Genomic DNA, 15,244 nt, shown 5'->3' on the forward strand with positions numbered 1-15,244 from the left:
TAAATTAATGAGCTGCGTACGGGCTTTTAGTCCTTCACAAATATCCTCACAAGTAATGAAGATCCTGCCGCCCCGTTTTCACCTCCTTAGCTACGCAAATATACCTTCATTAGCGCCTTAAAGTGTGCAACACTCGAAGGAGAGAGGGCGGGGGTAGGACGAAGAGTTCTCGAATACAGTATGCAAACAAAGGCACGTTTCGGCATGCGAACACCCATCCTTAACCCGCTAAGTCCGTTCTAACCGCTTTTAGCCCTCGCTTCTCCCGCGGGAACGGCAAATCGACTTCGACTGCCAGCATCCTTCTCACTTTTCGCAAAAGGGGAAAACTTTTAAAGTCCCTTCGAGAAACGACTGTCAGATGACCAGTACACCCAGGAAAATTACAAACAGCAAAATCCAATAAAAAAGCGGACAAAAATTAACAATTTGATATTATGGGATATCACAGTGTGACCATATTTTTTTCATTTCCGAGAAATGAACTCAATAGGATTTTTATAATTTTTATTTTATAATTTTAATTAAGTTTAAGAACTAAAGCATATCTGAAAATGGAAAAAAATGGCTGAGCTAATTACAAAATATTTTAAAAACCACTTAAGTGATGAAATCACTTAAAAAGTAAATTTGATTTGAAAGATTTATGTTATATATATTTTTTGGTTTTTATAATGTAGCTATATATTTTTTGGGGACTGACCTATTTCCATCTTAAATTTCACCCCTTTTTCTTAGTTTTCCCCCTGTGTAGCCAAGTGCTTTGCCTAATGGGTTAACTGGGTTAAGCTGACCGACAAGAGTTTAAGGTTGAACAGTTTAATTAACAATTTCTCGGGCTGATTGATTGACAGAAATTCAAAACAATTTTGAGGCCAGCTCCCAGGATGGCAAAAGGACCCAAAAGTTATTGGCAAAGTGTTTAGTATATTAATATAGGGATTTTCCGGCCTGCCATTAAACTAGATATTGATTTACAACGTTAAATCGCCTGAGGAGCATCGCTTATTTAATTAAAAGCTGTGTAATTCCTTACATTAAACTTGTCTCAATTAAAGTTCCGGCCATCTGATGGGCCACTTAAATCTTTTACTTTGCGATTCCCCAGTTGCCTTTTAACCCAATGGCAAACCGAAATACCTCCTTTTTCCTCTCTGTTTTTTTGGGTTTAAAGTTGATAAAAATGCGGGCTGCGTCAGCCAGTCGATCCCCTGATAGCTTAAAGATTGGAGTATAATTTATATAGACATTAGCTCGCCGGCTTGGGGCGTTGAAATTTTTGAATTCATTGCCAGGCCGAAACCGCCGACTTTGACATGGCATATAACTGAGAGATGAGGAGAATGGGGAATGAGGAACACCCCCGAGGACTCCTCGTCCTGCCCACCTTCCGAAATCCCGGAGAAATGTATACATTTTGTGCTGCGTTGTTTTCATTCTCCTCTCTTCTCTGTTTTTTTTTTAGCCTGTTTGACTGGAGCAAACAGCAACAATAATAAACATTTCTTCTCGGACCATTTGTCTGTGTGTTTTTAATAATAAATAAACTGTAAACATAAGTCACGCATACAGAGAGACCGGCCGAAAGTTGAGCCTTGAGCTTTCCCCCAGATTTATGAGAGGGGAGGGGTCGGGGGTCAGAGGTCGAGGGGCTGAGTGGCTGAGGATCCCTCTGCCTTGTGGCCAAAGCTATGCAAATGTTGCGGCCTGCCTGTGAATCTGTCTGGATTTTTAAAGCCCCCCAAAACGCAAAATTCCTTCGGCCCCTCCACTATAAAACTTCCCTTTTTCGGTTAATTCCTAAGGGAATTTTTGATTCGGGAATTAATGTTATGACTGAAAGTGGAGGACCGACTTGTTGGCCAACTGATAAGAAGCCACAGCCAAATGGCAGGCTCATCCCGGTTTTCCAAACGATTTATTAGATTTAACTCACATAAATAACTTTATACCGTAGATTTCAGTTCTGGTTTTGTTTGTGTAAACTGAAAATGGGGACATGTGTGTGTAGGCACGTTTACTGGGTTTTAGGGGACTTCACTAACTTCACTATATTACTGGTAATTTGAGTAAATTCAAGTAAGTAAATTAAGGAAGTAAATTAAAAATATACTTCTTTTAAATACCGAAAGTATAATAAGATAAATATAATATTAATTCACATGAAAATGACATTCAACTTAAAATGAGAACATTTCTGCTTACGCTGTTTTCAAGAAGATTTTCTCTTTTTTTCCCTTTTTGAATTATATTTTTAGGTTTAAATATATACAAAATATTGTTTAAAGTATTTAAGCCCATTAAAGAAATATTTAAATTACTTAATACGGGTTTTAATTGACGAGTGACATTGTGTATTCAACCATTCAAAACTTTTTTTTGCTCGTTTTTTGCCCTCAAACTCTCTGGTAAATTTGGCTTGAAATATGTTTGCGTTTCAAATATAAATATGCAAATATTGAGCAACGACGAATGTCAACTGGTTAATCCCCTCATCTCCCCCCAGATCGTTTTCCTTACGCTTCAGTTATTTTGTGTTTAACCATTAGCGCGTATAATGTTTCATACCGATTTATTTTCAGAATACACACTCGCTTTTCTTTTTTTCTTGGCCCTATTTGCATTGCGCCTTCTTCTACGCCTGCAATTATATTTAAATACATTTAATGGACGTAATTCCAATAATTGTTTAAGTTTCCCCTTCCTTCGAATTTCCTTTGTGCTTTAAATTTTCATGGCCTGGCAGTTTCAATTACCCCGCCGCATCCTTCGTTCCTTTTCGGGGTTCATTAAAATTATTCTCTTTATATTCGTATTATTTTTTTTCAGTTTCTGTGCCTGCTGTTATTAATATATATATATATCTGCTGTCGCTGCCAGAAAGAGAGGGTGGCAAAGAGAGAGGGAGAGAGGGAGTGTGAGGGGGTAGGAAAAAAATTAAAAACATTTAAATTTAATTATACGACTATGACAAACAATTTTGGCATTTTGACAACGTTTTCGGGGAGGGAGGCTTTTCTTGTGACATTCTCTGACTGATGGAAGGCCCAACCGCCCACTCTGCCACCCAAAAATCCCCTCCCCCCCTTAGAGCCTCGCCCCCAGACAATTTGCAACAACAAGTCAACAATTAGCAGCGAGTTCAATGTGCCATCAGCGTCCAGGACACGGACAAGGATATAAACAAGTTCATTAGCAAGGGGGGTTGGCTACGAGGGCCGCAAATCGAGGGCGCTAAAAGGGGTGGAGGGTTAGGGGTCGACCAGCCCCTTGGCACTCGCCGTTCGAGCTCCATCACCATCACAATGGACAAATTTAAAAGGGGTTTTACGCAGAATTTGGAGGACGCGGTGGTGGCAACTCATAGAAATTTCGTTTATTAGATTTTATTTCGGGATATTCAAAGTCATTGTTTTCAAAATAATTGAAGTGAATCATTCCGTAAGATGAAGAAGTACCAAATGTAGGTTGCAACCCTTACTTTTCATCTTGCTTTTATTTTTACCAAATATTTTATCCAAAATTAAAAAGTTTATTTTTCTATTTGTAACCTAAAATAAATATTTGTAAATGCCTTTAAGGTATCAAATGTTATGTATTTAAATAAATAAAACCAGACATTCTTTGAAATTAAAATGTTGCTATTGTTTTTGGTACTGTCAAATATTACTGCCAAAAAATGTCATGAAGAAATCTAATTTCAAGTATCAGGCACACTTATAGTTGGTTAATTTACTGTTCATAAATTTCAAAAATTATGTAACATAAATCTTGATATTTTAAGTATTTTTTGGTATATAGATACAGAATGGAAAAATATCACTTAAGGCTATCAAATAAATGCTGCGTACTTAAATAAGTCTAATTTTAACTATCAGGCAAACGTTTTAAGTATTTGTTGGTATTTTTTAAGCATGAATACGGAAATAGATCTAGTTTCAAGTGCCAGAAACATAATTTACCACCTAATTCAGTCTTTTTAAAGAACCACAACTTTTACAAGGCTTAACATTTGACCCCGCAACCAGACTCACCCGAAGAGGTCCGAATCGCTGCCGGGGAAGCTGATCCTGGGCGAGAGGGGCGAGCGTCCCTGGGCCCTTTTTAGCATGTCGTGGAGGCCGGGCGGCGCGTGGATGGGGCTCAAGATGGTGATCTTCCGGCTGCCGGGCGGAGCGAGAAAGCCGCCACTCAAGGTCAACTGGGTGCGCATGCCGGCCGACGAGGAGCTGCTCTTCATCTCGATGGTCTCGGCCGACTTGGAGATGAGGATCGAGGAGGACTGCTGGAGGCCCATTTTGCTCATCGACAGCTGCATGGATCCGCCGGTGGCGGCGCTGTCCGCCAAGCTGCCCGACGACGAATCCACCACTCCTCCGCCGCCGCCAACGGTGGTATCATCGATCTGCGTGGAGGCGCTGCGGATGCACTTTTCCGGCCTGCCGCTGCCGGAGGAACCACCGGCGGCCGCCTCCGAGTGGGCCGATGTGGAGCGCACAAACTGGCGCACATGCTTCTGGTGGGCGGTAAGGAAGCCATGGGCTCCCTCCGGCTGCTGGAGGAAACTCTGGAAGCGGGTCTTGCTGTTGTTGCCGGAGTTACCAACGCCACCGCCTCCACCGGAGGAGCTAGAGGGTGCTCCACTGGCCACGAATCGAGTGCTGCTGCTGCTGCTCGTGCTCGTGCTGGTCCGCTGCTCGCTGCTCGTGATTATCGACGTGGAGCTCTGGGCCTTCAGCTGCTGGGCCAAGGTGGCCGCCTGGGCGGCTGTGAGCATCTGGGTGGCGCCACTCGAAATGGTGGTGGCCTCGCCCACAATCGTGCTGGACTGAAGGCTCTGGCTGCGCGTCGAACTGGAGATGATCTTCTGCTGCGATTGCTGCAGGCTGTTCTCCTGCTTCTCCTGCTTCTGCTGCTGCAGGCTGCTGCTCATCGAAAAGGAGCGAGTGGTGGAGGAGGCCACCTTGGTGGTGGAGCTCGAGAACTTCTGGCTCTGCATCTGCATTTGCTGGGCTTGCTGGGATTGCGGGGAGCCCAGCTCCAAGTCGCCCATGGAGCGCACCTCATCCGCATCCACTTCGCTGGGCGTGGTTATTATGTACTGCGGTGGTGGTGCACCATTGCCTCCTCCTCCTGGTGCTCCTCCTGCACCACTATTACTCTCCTGGGACATGGCTTACTTTTGTATTTTTCTCTGGCTTTTCGCGTTTCTAGGGAACAGAATTTATGCTTTTAATTTTGCTACACGAGTGACAAAAACTCGCACTCTTGCCTCAATGCATTGCATACTTTTGTGGGTCATGGGTGGGGGTCTTAATTGAATGGCACAAGTGGAAAAGGGGGAAAATCCACCAGAACAAAGCCAAAGTCACCGCATAGAGGAGACGGATTTTTAATTAGGCAACCGAATTCACTTTCAAAATATTGCCAAAGGAATTTAATAGAGCTTTTCCCAGAACTTCACACACTTAATTAAGTGCTCTATATTGTGTTTTGCACATAGAACACAAGGACAAAATAAAGGAATATTTTTTAATTAGCAAGCAGAACTTCTGACTTCTGAGATTTTTTAAATCACTAAAATTTGTGTCTAAAAGTATGCAGTGAATAAAGGAGAGTCGTTTTTCTGTATGAATTCATATTACATTTGTCTTACAAAAATATTGTTGCATACTTTTAGACACCCATTTTAACACCTCCATATAATTATTTCCACCTTTATTAGCTGTCCGAATTAAATGGCATTAACTTTGCACCGATTTTCACACATACCCAGGGGTATCTAGTATAGAAAATCATTTCGTTAAACCTCATTAACAAAGTTCGTGGAGCGTTTCCCAGATGGTAAAAGTTTGCTTCGAACTCGAACGCAACATGTAGTGCCCCCGTTTTTCGTTTTTTCGCCGACCCCACAATTTTCCACCCCCCTTTTTGCCTTTGGCGAGATTTTCTTGTTTTCATCTTCCTCCTGTTTTTTTTTGCGGGAAAATTTTCGTTTTCACTTGCGTTCATTTTTTTTGTTTTTTGTGTTAGTCCGTACGTTGTTTTTTGTGTTCTTTTTGGAGCGTGGCTTTTTTCACTGGTGTGCCTTAACAAGCTGCATAATTAACCTGTGAACCGTGACCGTGACTCAGTGCCGACCACCCCCTTGCCAATTTCGCCACCCCTGTCTCTGCACTTTGCAGGAAAAAAAATATTTCAAGTTGCTACCTATGAAGAACTACCAGCATTTATGCTTTTTAAGCATTTAAAAACTATTTTAAAGCAATATCTAATTTATTTCCCCTTTATTAATTTTATTTTCTAACTTTATTGGGTTTGAAATCACATTTTAAGGTGCCTAAAAGTATGCAGTGAAAAATGAAGGAGTGAATCCTTCAACGTTTTAGATTTAATTTTGTTGCATACTTTTTGACACGCTTATAAATTATTTAAAAAACCACTGGTCAACTTCCGCCCAGTGCACTTTATTAAATGAAACGACTTTGACTGCAGCCGTGACTTTGTTTTCCGTTCCTATTCCCCCCTTTGCCATTTCCACCGTTTCCGTTTGGGCTTTCCTTCGATTTGGATTGAAGCAGCAACGGCAATGAAAAATAGGGGGGTGGAGCGAAAGGCAGGAATTAAATGCGATTTTTCAGGAGATTTCTGAGCAGTCCTTTTGCCTTTTCCCTTTCCGCTTTGTTTTTTTTTCATATTTCCCGCGAAAAGCCAATCACTTGCAATTTGATTTCATTAGCGGAAATGCATTTAAACAGGAAGCTTGGGGTCAAAGGAAAAACCATTGCTGGTCAGTAAACGTGTGCTTTAATCTGTCCATTCCATTAAACGGGAAAATTTAAATATTTGAATATAATTAAAAGCATAGGAGTATAATTTATGCTTATACATTTTCATTATATTCCTAAAAAAACCCAATTTACAATTTTCTCTGTGGAATTCCCATAAAAGTATGCCATAAATCTACGGCTAATTATCGTCACCAATTACGAACTGAAAAATGCCCGATTTTAGCCATCGAAATGCTGGCTTTAACCCCATTAGGTCACCGATTTGCGTAACTCTTTTCACTTTTTCGGCAAGTCACCAAAATTGTTGGACAATTGAAGGTCAGCACTCGCTTAGTTGCAATGACTGTCACATGACAACAAAAGGGACAACAACAACCAACATCTTGTGCAACAGTCACGCACACACGTACACATCGCTTGCAACACACACACACATTCGAACACAGGCGGAGGACGAAAGGATGTTACTGCAATTTTATGCAAATGGGTACCTTTGGCTCGCTTAGTTGACTGAGAAATGGGACGACAATGACAACAATTTACACTGCAAGAAAAGCGGAGTAAAATACCGAAAATTTTGTGAGAGCTTAAATTAATTTCATTGAATTATGAAATAAATTTTAAAAATTTTAGAAGACAAAAATAAAGCGGTGTAAAATTGTATAAATTTAGCTTTAAAAAAAAATAATTACAACAAATATTTAAGAGATTTTAATCAAAAGAATTAGTTTTGCTATAACCAATTGGGAATTATAAGATTGAACATGAATAGAAAATTAATTTTTTTTTTTTTTAAATTGGAAACTGTATTAATTAAATTTAAAATATTGTAATAAATCAAAATAAAACGGTTTAACATAAATTAAAAGCTGCCATAAAAAAAGGTTTAACAAATATTTAATAATTTAAATCAAAAGAACGAGTTTTGTTTTAGCCAATTGGGAATTAAGAGATTGAAAAACAAAAGTAAATAAATATTTTTTGCTCAGTGTAAAAACTGTGGAGATGTAGGAATTTACCGTAGGCCAAAGCCTCGTCTCCCAGGATTTTTTTTTTTTTTTGCCCAACTTAAGTCTGTCCTTTTCGTTGACACTTTACCTATTTTGTTTCCTATTTTTTTTTTTTTTGCACGGCACTCAAAGTAATTGCACATTCGAGCAGAAAACTGAGTGACAACCGCAGGCCCAGTTAGTTACTGTGATTCGATCAACTCAATTGCAGGCAATTGCCATTGCAATTGAGTTTAGTTGCACCAGGAATTTCCCAGCGATAATAACCCTTTTTCGCAATCGATGCGATTGCATATTTCATTTGAGTTGTTCATTTGCAGCGCTATTTATTACACCTTCGCTATATGGAGTGCATATTTGATTTGATTTGCCCGCTTCGCTCGTTTTCCTTTCCGCCAACAAACAATTGCAAGGGAAGGGGAGGAAAAGGAACAACAGCAACAAAACCAATTTGCATTTACGGCAAACAAGGCGAAAGCAATAAGCTTCATGTGTTGATTGCCACGCCCCCCAACGCCCTGGTTTTCTGGGCGTACATGTGTGTATGGGTGTGCATGGGTGTACGGCATAGTTAACAAAGGCTTTCCTCCACATTCCCAATCCCCAACACATGTCAACATCATTAGCCATATATCAACTTCACTTTCAATGCCTGCCCAATGAATTTTCTTAACGGGGAAAGACGGCGAAAGAGCGGCGAACGAAAAACAGCAGGCCAAAACACAATGGCTTTAAAATTTCCGGGGGTTACGACATCTTGACTTTGTGTCGTAGGTTGCGAAATGGTTAAAGACCTTATTTAAAGGTCTTTTCTTACCAATAATTAAATATTGATCTCTAGGGATTCAAAAAACGTAATTTCGTTGGTAAATTGATGGTATTAGAGGTTTAAACGGAAGTGCTAAAAGTATGCAAGAATTTATTAGAAGTTAATAAGTTTGATTTACAGCATACTTTTCGACATCTTTAATTGGAGAATTGGGCTGTAGAGCCATTTTATTTAATTTATTTTACAAATATTTGAATGTAGAGATTTTTAGGGATTCAAAAATCGAGTTTCGTGAGTAATTTAGATAATTTAGAGAGAAGTAACCTTTAGAAGTGCCCAAAAATATGCAAAACCTTTTCAACAAATTAGGAAGTCTGATTTACAGCATACTATTAGGCACACTACATTGGAGATTTAAAATCCCCAGTAGTTTCTTTGCTGATTTTACATTCTTTTTTGTTTTATGATTTCACCATTATGATAATTTCTAAAGCCTTTGGCTAAGATTAATTAAATAAAACAAAGTACACCGAAAAAAGCATTTAATTTCGTGTGCCATTTCCTAGGGCTGGAATATTTAATTTAATGCCCCATCCTTTTGGCCCGGAGGATTATGAAAGAGCTGCTGAATGGAAAGGAAATAAATTAACCTTCAACCTGGTGGCTTTTCCTCTACATTTCTGGGCTTGCGGGGGGGTGGAAAAGGAAAGGGGTCGTGGCTTAGAGGCTGCACCGCTGATATTTACCAAATGAATTTCCACACACTTACACACACACCTGAACCTGAACATGAAAATGAACCTGAACCTTCGACCAAAAGCAATTCGTGGCCAAGGTCATCGTCATCGCTGCTGACATGCATTAAAAATAAATCCACTTTAAATTGACTTTGATAGCGGTGGCGTCAAGCGGGAAAAGTGCATTATAACGTACTAAAAAGTGTGGAAAAGAGAGAAAATGTGGCGAAAACCCACCGTTGACCTTTCTAGATTCATTGCCTACTTATAGGGAAATGGAAAATGGTAAATGGGCAATGGGAAATGGAAAATCCTCGTATCTATCCACCAACTCAATTAACGTCGTCAATAATGCACTCTAATTGGAACAATTTCCCACTGGCGTAATTGATACGGAACGGCTATTATGATCGAATTGGATCGAATCAAATCAAATCGAATTAATGTAATGGCCCCACGTTATTCCAAGTGGACCATGTCAAAATATTAATGGGTGGAAAATTTTAAATTGCTTATAGTTCAATTAAATGGCAGAAGGCAATTTTAACTCGATTTCTGGTTGGTCTTCGGGTTTTCCCGGAAATTTCTATTAATATTAAATAAGTGGGAATATTTTGTTAACTTTTTTTTTACTTCTCTTGAACTTTTCTATTGTAATTATTTGTTCGTAAATCAATATACAACTATGAAAGCTAGATTTTGTAAAAGTTTAAGTGCCAATTTGTAGTGTTCATTACCCCTAAAAATTTTAAAGAAATCTTTTAAATCGGACAGTTTATTAAAATGTTATAAGCAAATAATGCATTTCCGATAGATGGCGCATTCTCTCACTCATTTAACTAAGTAAGTGGTATTTAATATTCGAGGTATTCGAATTTAGAATTCTGTCTTTTTTTTTATCTTTTGCCGACTTTGCTAAGCCTTTCTAATAAATTGTTTACATTTTAAGCCAATTTCTCCGCTGTCAAATTATTTTAAAACTAGCCAACCTCTGGTCATCGAGTTAGCGTGGCGTCTAGATGAGATCACAAATCATGTTCCACTTTTCCCGCCCACTTTTCCGGGCTTTCCCTGGCCCGCCCCCGCCGCGGGCTTATTGCATCATTGTGTGCTCATCATGCCGGGCTAAGTGAATTTGGCTGGTGTAAGAGAATTTTAATGCATTTTCCACATAGCGATGGATGGATGGATAGATGGATGGATGAATGGCATGGGGTTTCCATCTCTATCCTAGCGGAAAATCGAATTTTCCGAGGGAGGCGCAGGTGGAAAATATGGATGCTGAAACGGATGCACCACTTACAACGGCTAATTTGTGTGAATTTGTCAGCGTGGAATTTTGTATTTTTTTGTTGTTGTTGTTTTTAGACCTGGAAAATGTGCAAAAAGTGGGGAAAAGGCTAAGGGAAAAGGCGAAAGGGGGGAGGATGCAAAGTGGCAGTCGCAAAAAGGTCAGAAAGGCTACTTTGTGCCGGCAATTCAATCAAACTTCCATTAATAATGGAATGCTACAGAGGAAGGGAGAGAGCAAGAACACTGAAATGTTAGAAGCTTCAAGCGCTTTCCATTTTCCCGCCGCCCCACCCACTTTTCCGCCCACTTCCGGCTACATTACTTAAGCCTATTTAAGCTGTAGGGGTAGGGGGCGTGGCCTGGGGGAAGCACGACAATCAAAGACACAAAAACCGAAGGCCAAATTCAAAGCCAAGAACGAAATTAAAGACAGGGAAATCCGAGCGGAAAAACAGGAAAAGTTGCAGGGCGGCGGGAAAGCCGTTTTCCCCTAAGAACTTAGTCTAATGCTTAAGCCAAATAAAAATCAACACGCACCACGAGAAATGTACGAAACTTAAGCCGAAAGCTGCTGTGGTACAATTGGGTCTTACAAAAAGTTGTCCCAAAATTACGCTTTTATAATCAATAACTTGAATTATTTTAGTTTTACATCACTCTACCAATCAGTGTTAAAATCTATAATAATCTGTGTTAAAATGTATTTTTAAAAAAATGAATACCAGCAGAATGGTGACCCAAAACTGTTTTTTCTCAAACCAAAACAAGGCCTATTTAATTTCAATGTCCTAAATACAACTTGTTTAATCTTGTGATTTAATTGACCAATGAAAAGTACAATTTTTAATGGTGATTAATTTTTGGTGACCCAAATCAACATTTTTAGAGGTGACCCTAACTGTTATTTCAAAACACCCAAAAATGGCTAAATGGAAATCAAAGTCTTGAGTACAAACTGTTTAGGCTTGTTTCTTAATTTCCCAAAAAAATCTGCATAGAAAGTAAAATTTTTAATGGTAATGAATTTTTGGTGACCCAAAATAATAATTTTTATGGATCATAACTTGGCTATTTGTGTGCGTATTTCAATTCTCTAAAATTCCAACTGCCAGGAAACATTTACCTATTCATTTTATTGCAGAATATTATTCCCCCAATAACTTGGCTGCCTCTCAGCACACACAAGATGTGCGGTTGGTTAATGAGTGGTATTGGGGCTTTGAATTCGGCTCTTCGGGTGGTTCGCCAGGTGCGTTTTTCGACTGGGTGGGTTCACGGGTCGGCTGGCCATAAATTTGCTTAATTTATTTGTGCGTGCCGTCGCTTTAAAATCGGTAAATTGGAAGGTCGACAAGACAATGAAGTGAAGCTCCTCCGACCCACTGAGCTACCGAGCCACAAAGCCACAAAACCAATTTGATGATTACGATGGGGTTTGGGTATCTTCTGTTCTGGCTTGAGGGTTGCTTTAAGGTCGGATGGATAAATGGGGGGAGGTTGGGAGGGAGGCGGAGTAGGAGGTGGATTTGGAATTTCTCAGCCTAGAATATTTTTGCGCCTTGTCAGTGACACGCCAAAGTTCAAAGTTCAATTTGCAAAATCGGAATATTCTACATATATGAATGTATGAATATGAATATTTATATATAAAAATGCCAGCATGCATTTTCCATTTAGCTGTGCCCGCGAGTGACAAAAAATATATTAAAAACCACTCAATTGCGGTTCTGCTTCTGGTATTTGGACAAAATGAAAAACTGCCTTTTCGGGCCATTATTTATTGTTCTTTTTCCGGCTTATGCGTATTTGCATTTATTTATTCGATTTTTTTTCACCACCCCTGGTCATTTGTGTTTGTGTAAGGGTTAATTCTGGTATCAAAATGCTGGGCATCAAAGTGAAATGTCAAAATTAAAAATATATGCGAATGAACTTTAATTAATTAAAGGCACTTGGAATTTTTATTATATTTTATGGGATCAATTAATAAATCTATAATTCAATTAAAGATTTTTATAAGTTATTTTCTTAATGCAATTAATTGTTTAAACTGTAATTTAATTACAGGAGGTTCTACTATATATTTTTTATTTTACGGTTTCAATAAATGTATGTATAATTAAATTACAGATTTTTAACATTTTTTTTCTTTAAGTAAAAAACATTTTATGTAATCTAATTACCTAAATATCTGTTATATCTTGTTATACCAATTGCTGCACTTAAATATTTTTATTTTAAGTGCTATAATTTAAATTTATTTGCTGCCTGCCAATCGATCTTTAACCCACTTGCCTCTCCTGATAGTTCCCATTAATTTCCATAATAGAAACATTTGAGGGAACAGTGAGAAACCCCAAAACAACTTCTTCACACGCAACTCCCGCCTCCCGGCCGACCACGCCCCTAATCAATCAGTCATTCAGCCAGTCAGTCATTCAACCCCCCGGCCCCCATTTTCCACACCCCCTCCCAAAAAAAATAAAGAAAAAAAGGTGAGTGAGAGGTGAGGTCACAACATGGCATGCAACATTTTTGGGGGCAAGGAGGCTAACAATTGAGAAAAGCTGGCGAATAAGAATAACGCTGGAATCACAAAAGCTGACCCAAAAAAATGTGAGTTTTTCCGGACAGGGTGTGAGTTTTGGGGAAAATGCCGAGGGAAATGCAAAATCGATGGGGGAATTTTCGTGCCCCTGAACAAGAGCTTTAAAGAGGAGTCGGGCGGTTCAAGTTCGCCGAGGGCATGTGTTGATCTTTCCCACAAAAGAGGTATATCTACGGGGGGTATCTTGTATCTATGACACACACTTACACACACTCTCCCGCACACACACAGTGCAAACATTTCCAGGCAACGCATTTCAAACATTTGCCTTGAAAATGGCAGAAAGCGGTCTAACATGAAAAGGGGTGAGGACCAAGCTATTGTGGCAAATTGTTCCGTAAGCCCAGGTACAGTAAACACTACAAAATTGGAATTAGAATTCTGAAAATCTCATTGTTTAACTGAAAATCATTGAGAAAAGTTTCTTGAATTTTAATAATAATATTATTTAGAAACTAAATTTATTTAAAATCTTGTTTTATTTTATAAAAAACAAACTCACGTAGGATGAAAAAGAAAAATGTATCTTAAACTTAAAAATTTAAAATTATTTACAAAATAAACCCATATAAAATTCCATTCAATTTTTTACAAAAAAAATAGCGTAGGAGGAAAAAAGTTTGTTATTTAAAATAAATAGATTTTTATACATTATGAAATGACCCTGTGAAATAGTTTCCGACTATCTGACAGGTGTACATTTTCCCATTGGCAACGTTTATAGCAGCCAATAAATAGCCGGTACCTTTTTAGCGAGGTCAGCCTGTGGTGCCCTTATCAGGTGGCTGGCTGACTGGGAGAATGGACAGGTGAGTGTCTGCCGTTGGCTTTGCTCATTTTTCCAGTTTCTGCTATCAAAATATTTATAGGCACTTCAAGCTCACACATGCACAGGCCGGCCGATCAATTGTTTGGCAGTTCGCTCGCTTCGCTTCCTTCCTTGTTTTTTTTTAAGGCGATTTAATATTTTCCCTGAACTCCCCGGGGTCTTCCTGCTTCCTGCCTGCCCTTTGGAGGCAATTACATAATAATTCAATGAATAACAAGGAGTAAAGCAAATATAAATATGAAATGACGAAAAAAGTGAACAATGCGCAGGTGATAGGAGGAGTTTTCCCATTTTCCCCGCACAGTGAGCTCAAGATGTATGCGCTCCAGTGGCCAAAAAAGATGATGGCACGAGATGAAAGCGAATGGTGAAGACAAAGAGCGAGAAAGGTGAAAGGTGAGGGAAAAGGAAAGTTTGCTCTTGTTGGTTTTCCTCTTCGGACGCATTTGTTTGCTTTTTGTTTCACTTGAAGCACTTGGCTTATGACCCGAGTAGAACTTGCGCAACTGATACTGTGTTCTTTGTTCACTTTTTTTGTGCCCACTCATGTTTCATGCGAGTTGGCAGGCTAGTAAGCGTCTAAAGAAATGCTGGATTCTTTCTAGAGTTGCTCAGATTTTTAAATGCCTTGATATATGGGCACTTCCAAAATGTCGCTCGGGACATTTGCACACCTTTAAAGTTGAAAAAAAATTGTAAAACATTGGGTTTTAATTTTAATTATGGGATTTTCTTTTCACTCTTCCCAAGCTCTATTTTTGGTAAAAATCTTAATTTTGTACCACTTTTAGTTTTTAAGATATCGGTAAAAAACTGCCGTATTCGCTCGGGACAAAAATAGAAGTGGATTTCGGGGAAGTTCATACAACACCAGAAACTAGCAAATTCTGATGGAATATTTGAATGCGATTTTTTTTAGAATGTTGTTCAAACATGTCGCTGTGAAATGCTTTTGGTTTTACTCAAAAATTCTTTGCCGTTTTTTTTTTATGCAGTTTCAACCACATTCGCTCGGGACATGTCGCTCGGGACATTTTTTCCGACTGTTTTGTAAAGCGGATTTCTTTACCTCTATCTCTCAATTGCTGGATGATTTGCTTTTAACTTAATAGTTTAGCATGTGAATGAAGCATTCAGTACAGAAAAATGTCACATATTAGCATTCCTATAGGATAAATTTACAACAGAAGACAGGTCCAAAAAATAA

At 39.0% G+C, this 15,244-nt stretch overlaps 1 protein-coding gene across 6 annotated transcripts in view; it reads right to left on the reverse strand.

The window, feature by feature from the left end:
• dnc (phosphodiesterase dunce) overlaps window positions 1–15,244 on the reverse strand; it is a 191,260-nt gene that overhangs the window by 71,103 nt on the left and 104,913 nt on the right. For 5 of the 6 annotated variants that reach the window (XM_070218251.1, XM_017144627.3, XM_017144626.3 and 2 more), the window contains one exon: window positions 4,035–5,210. The exons of the other annotated variant lie outside the window; for it this stretch is intronic. In XM_070218251.1, the coding sequence (XP_070074352.1) occupies window positions 4,035–5,173 (1,139 nt within the window). In that variant the 5' untranslated portion in view covers window positions 5,174–5,210. The remainder of the gene's footprint in view (window positions 1–4,034; window positions 5,211–15,244) is intronic. 6 annotated transcript variants of the gene reach the window in all.

Source organism: Drosophila takahashii, chromosome X, assembly GCF_030179915.1.
Source record: "Drosophila takahashii strain IR98-3 E-12201 chromosome X, DtakHiC1v2, whole genome shotgun sequence".
In the NCBI taxonomy this organism is placed as follows: Eukaryota; Metazoa; Arthropoda; class Insecta; order Diptera; family Drosophilidae; genus Drosophila; species Drosophila takahashii.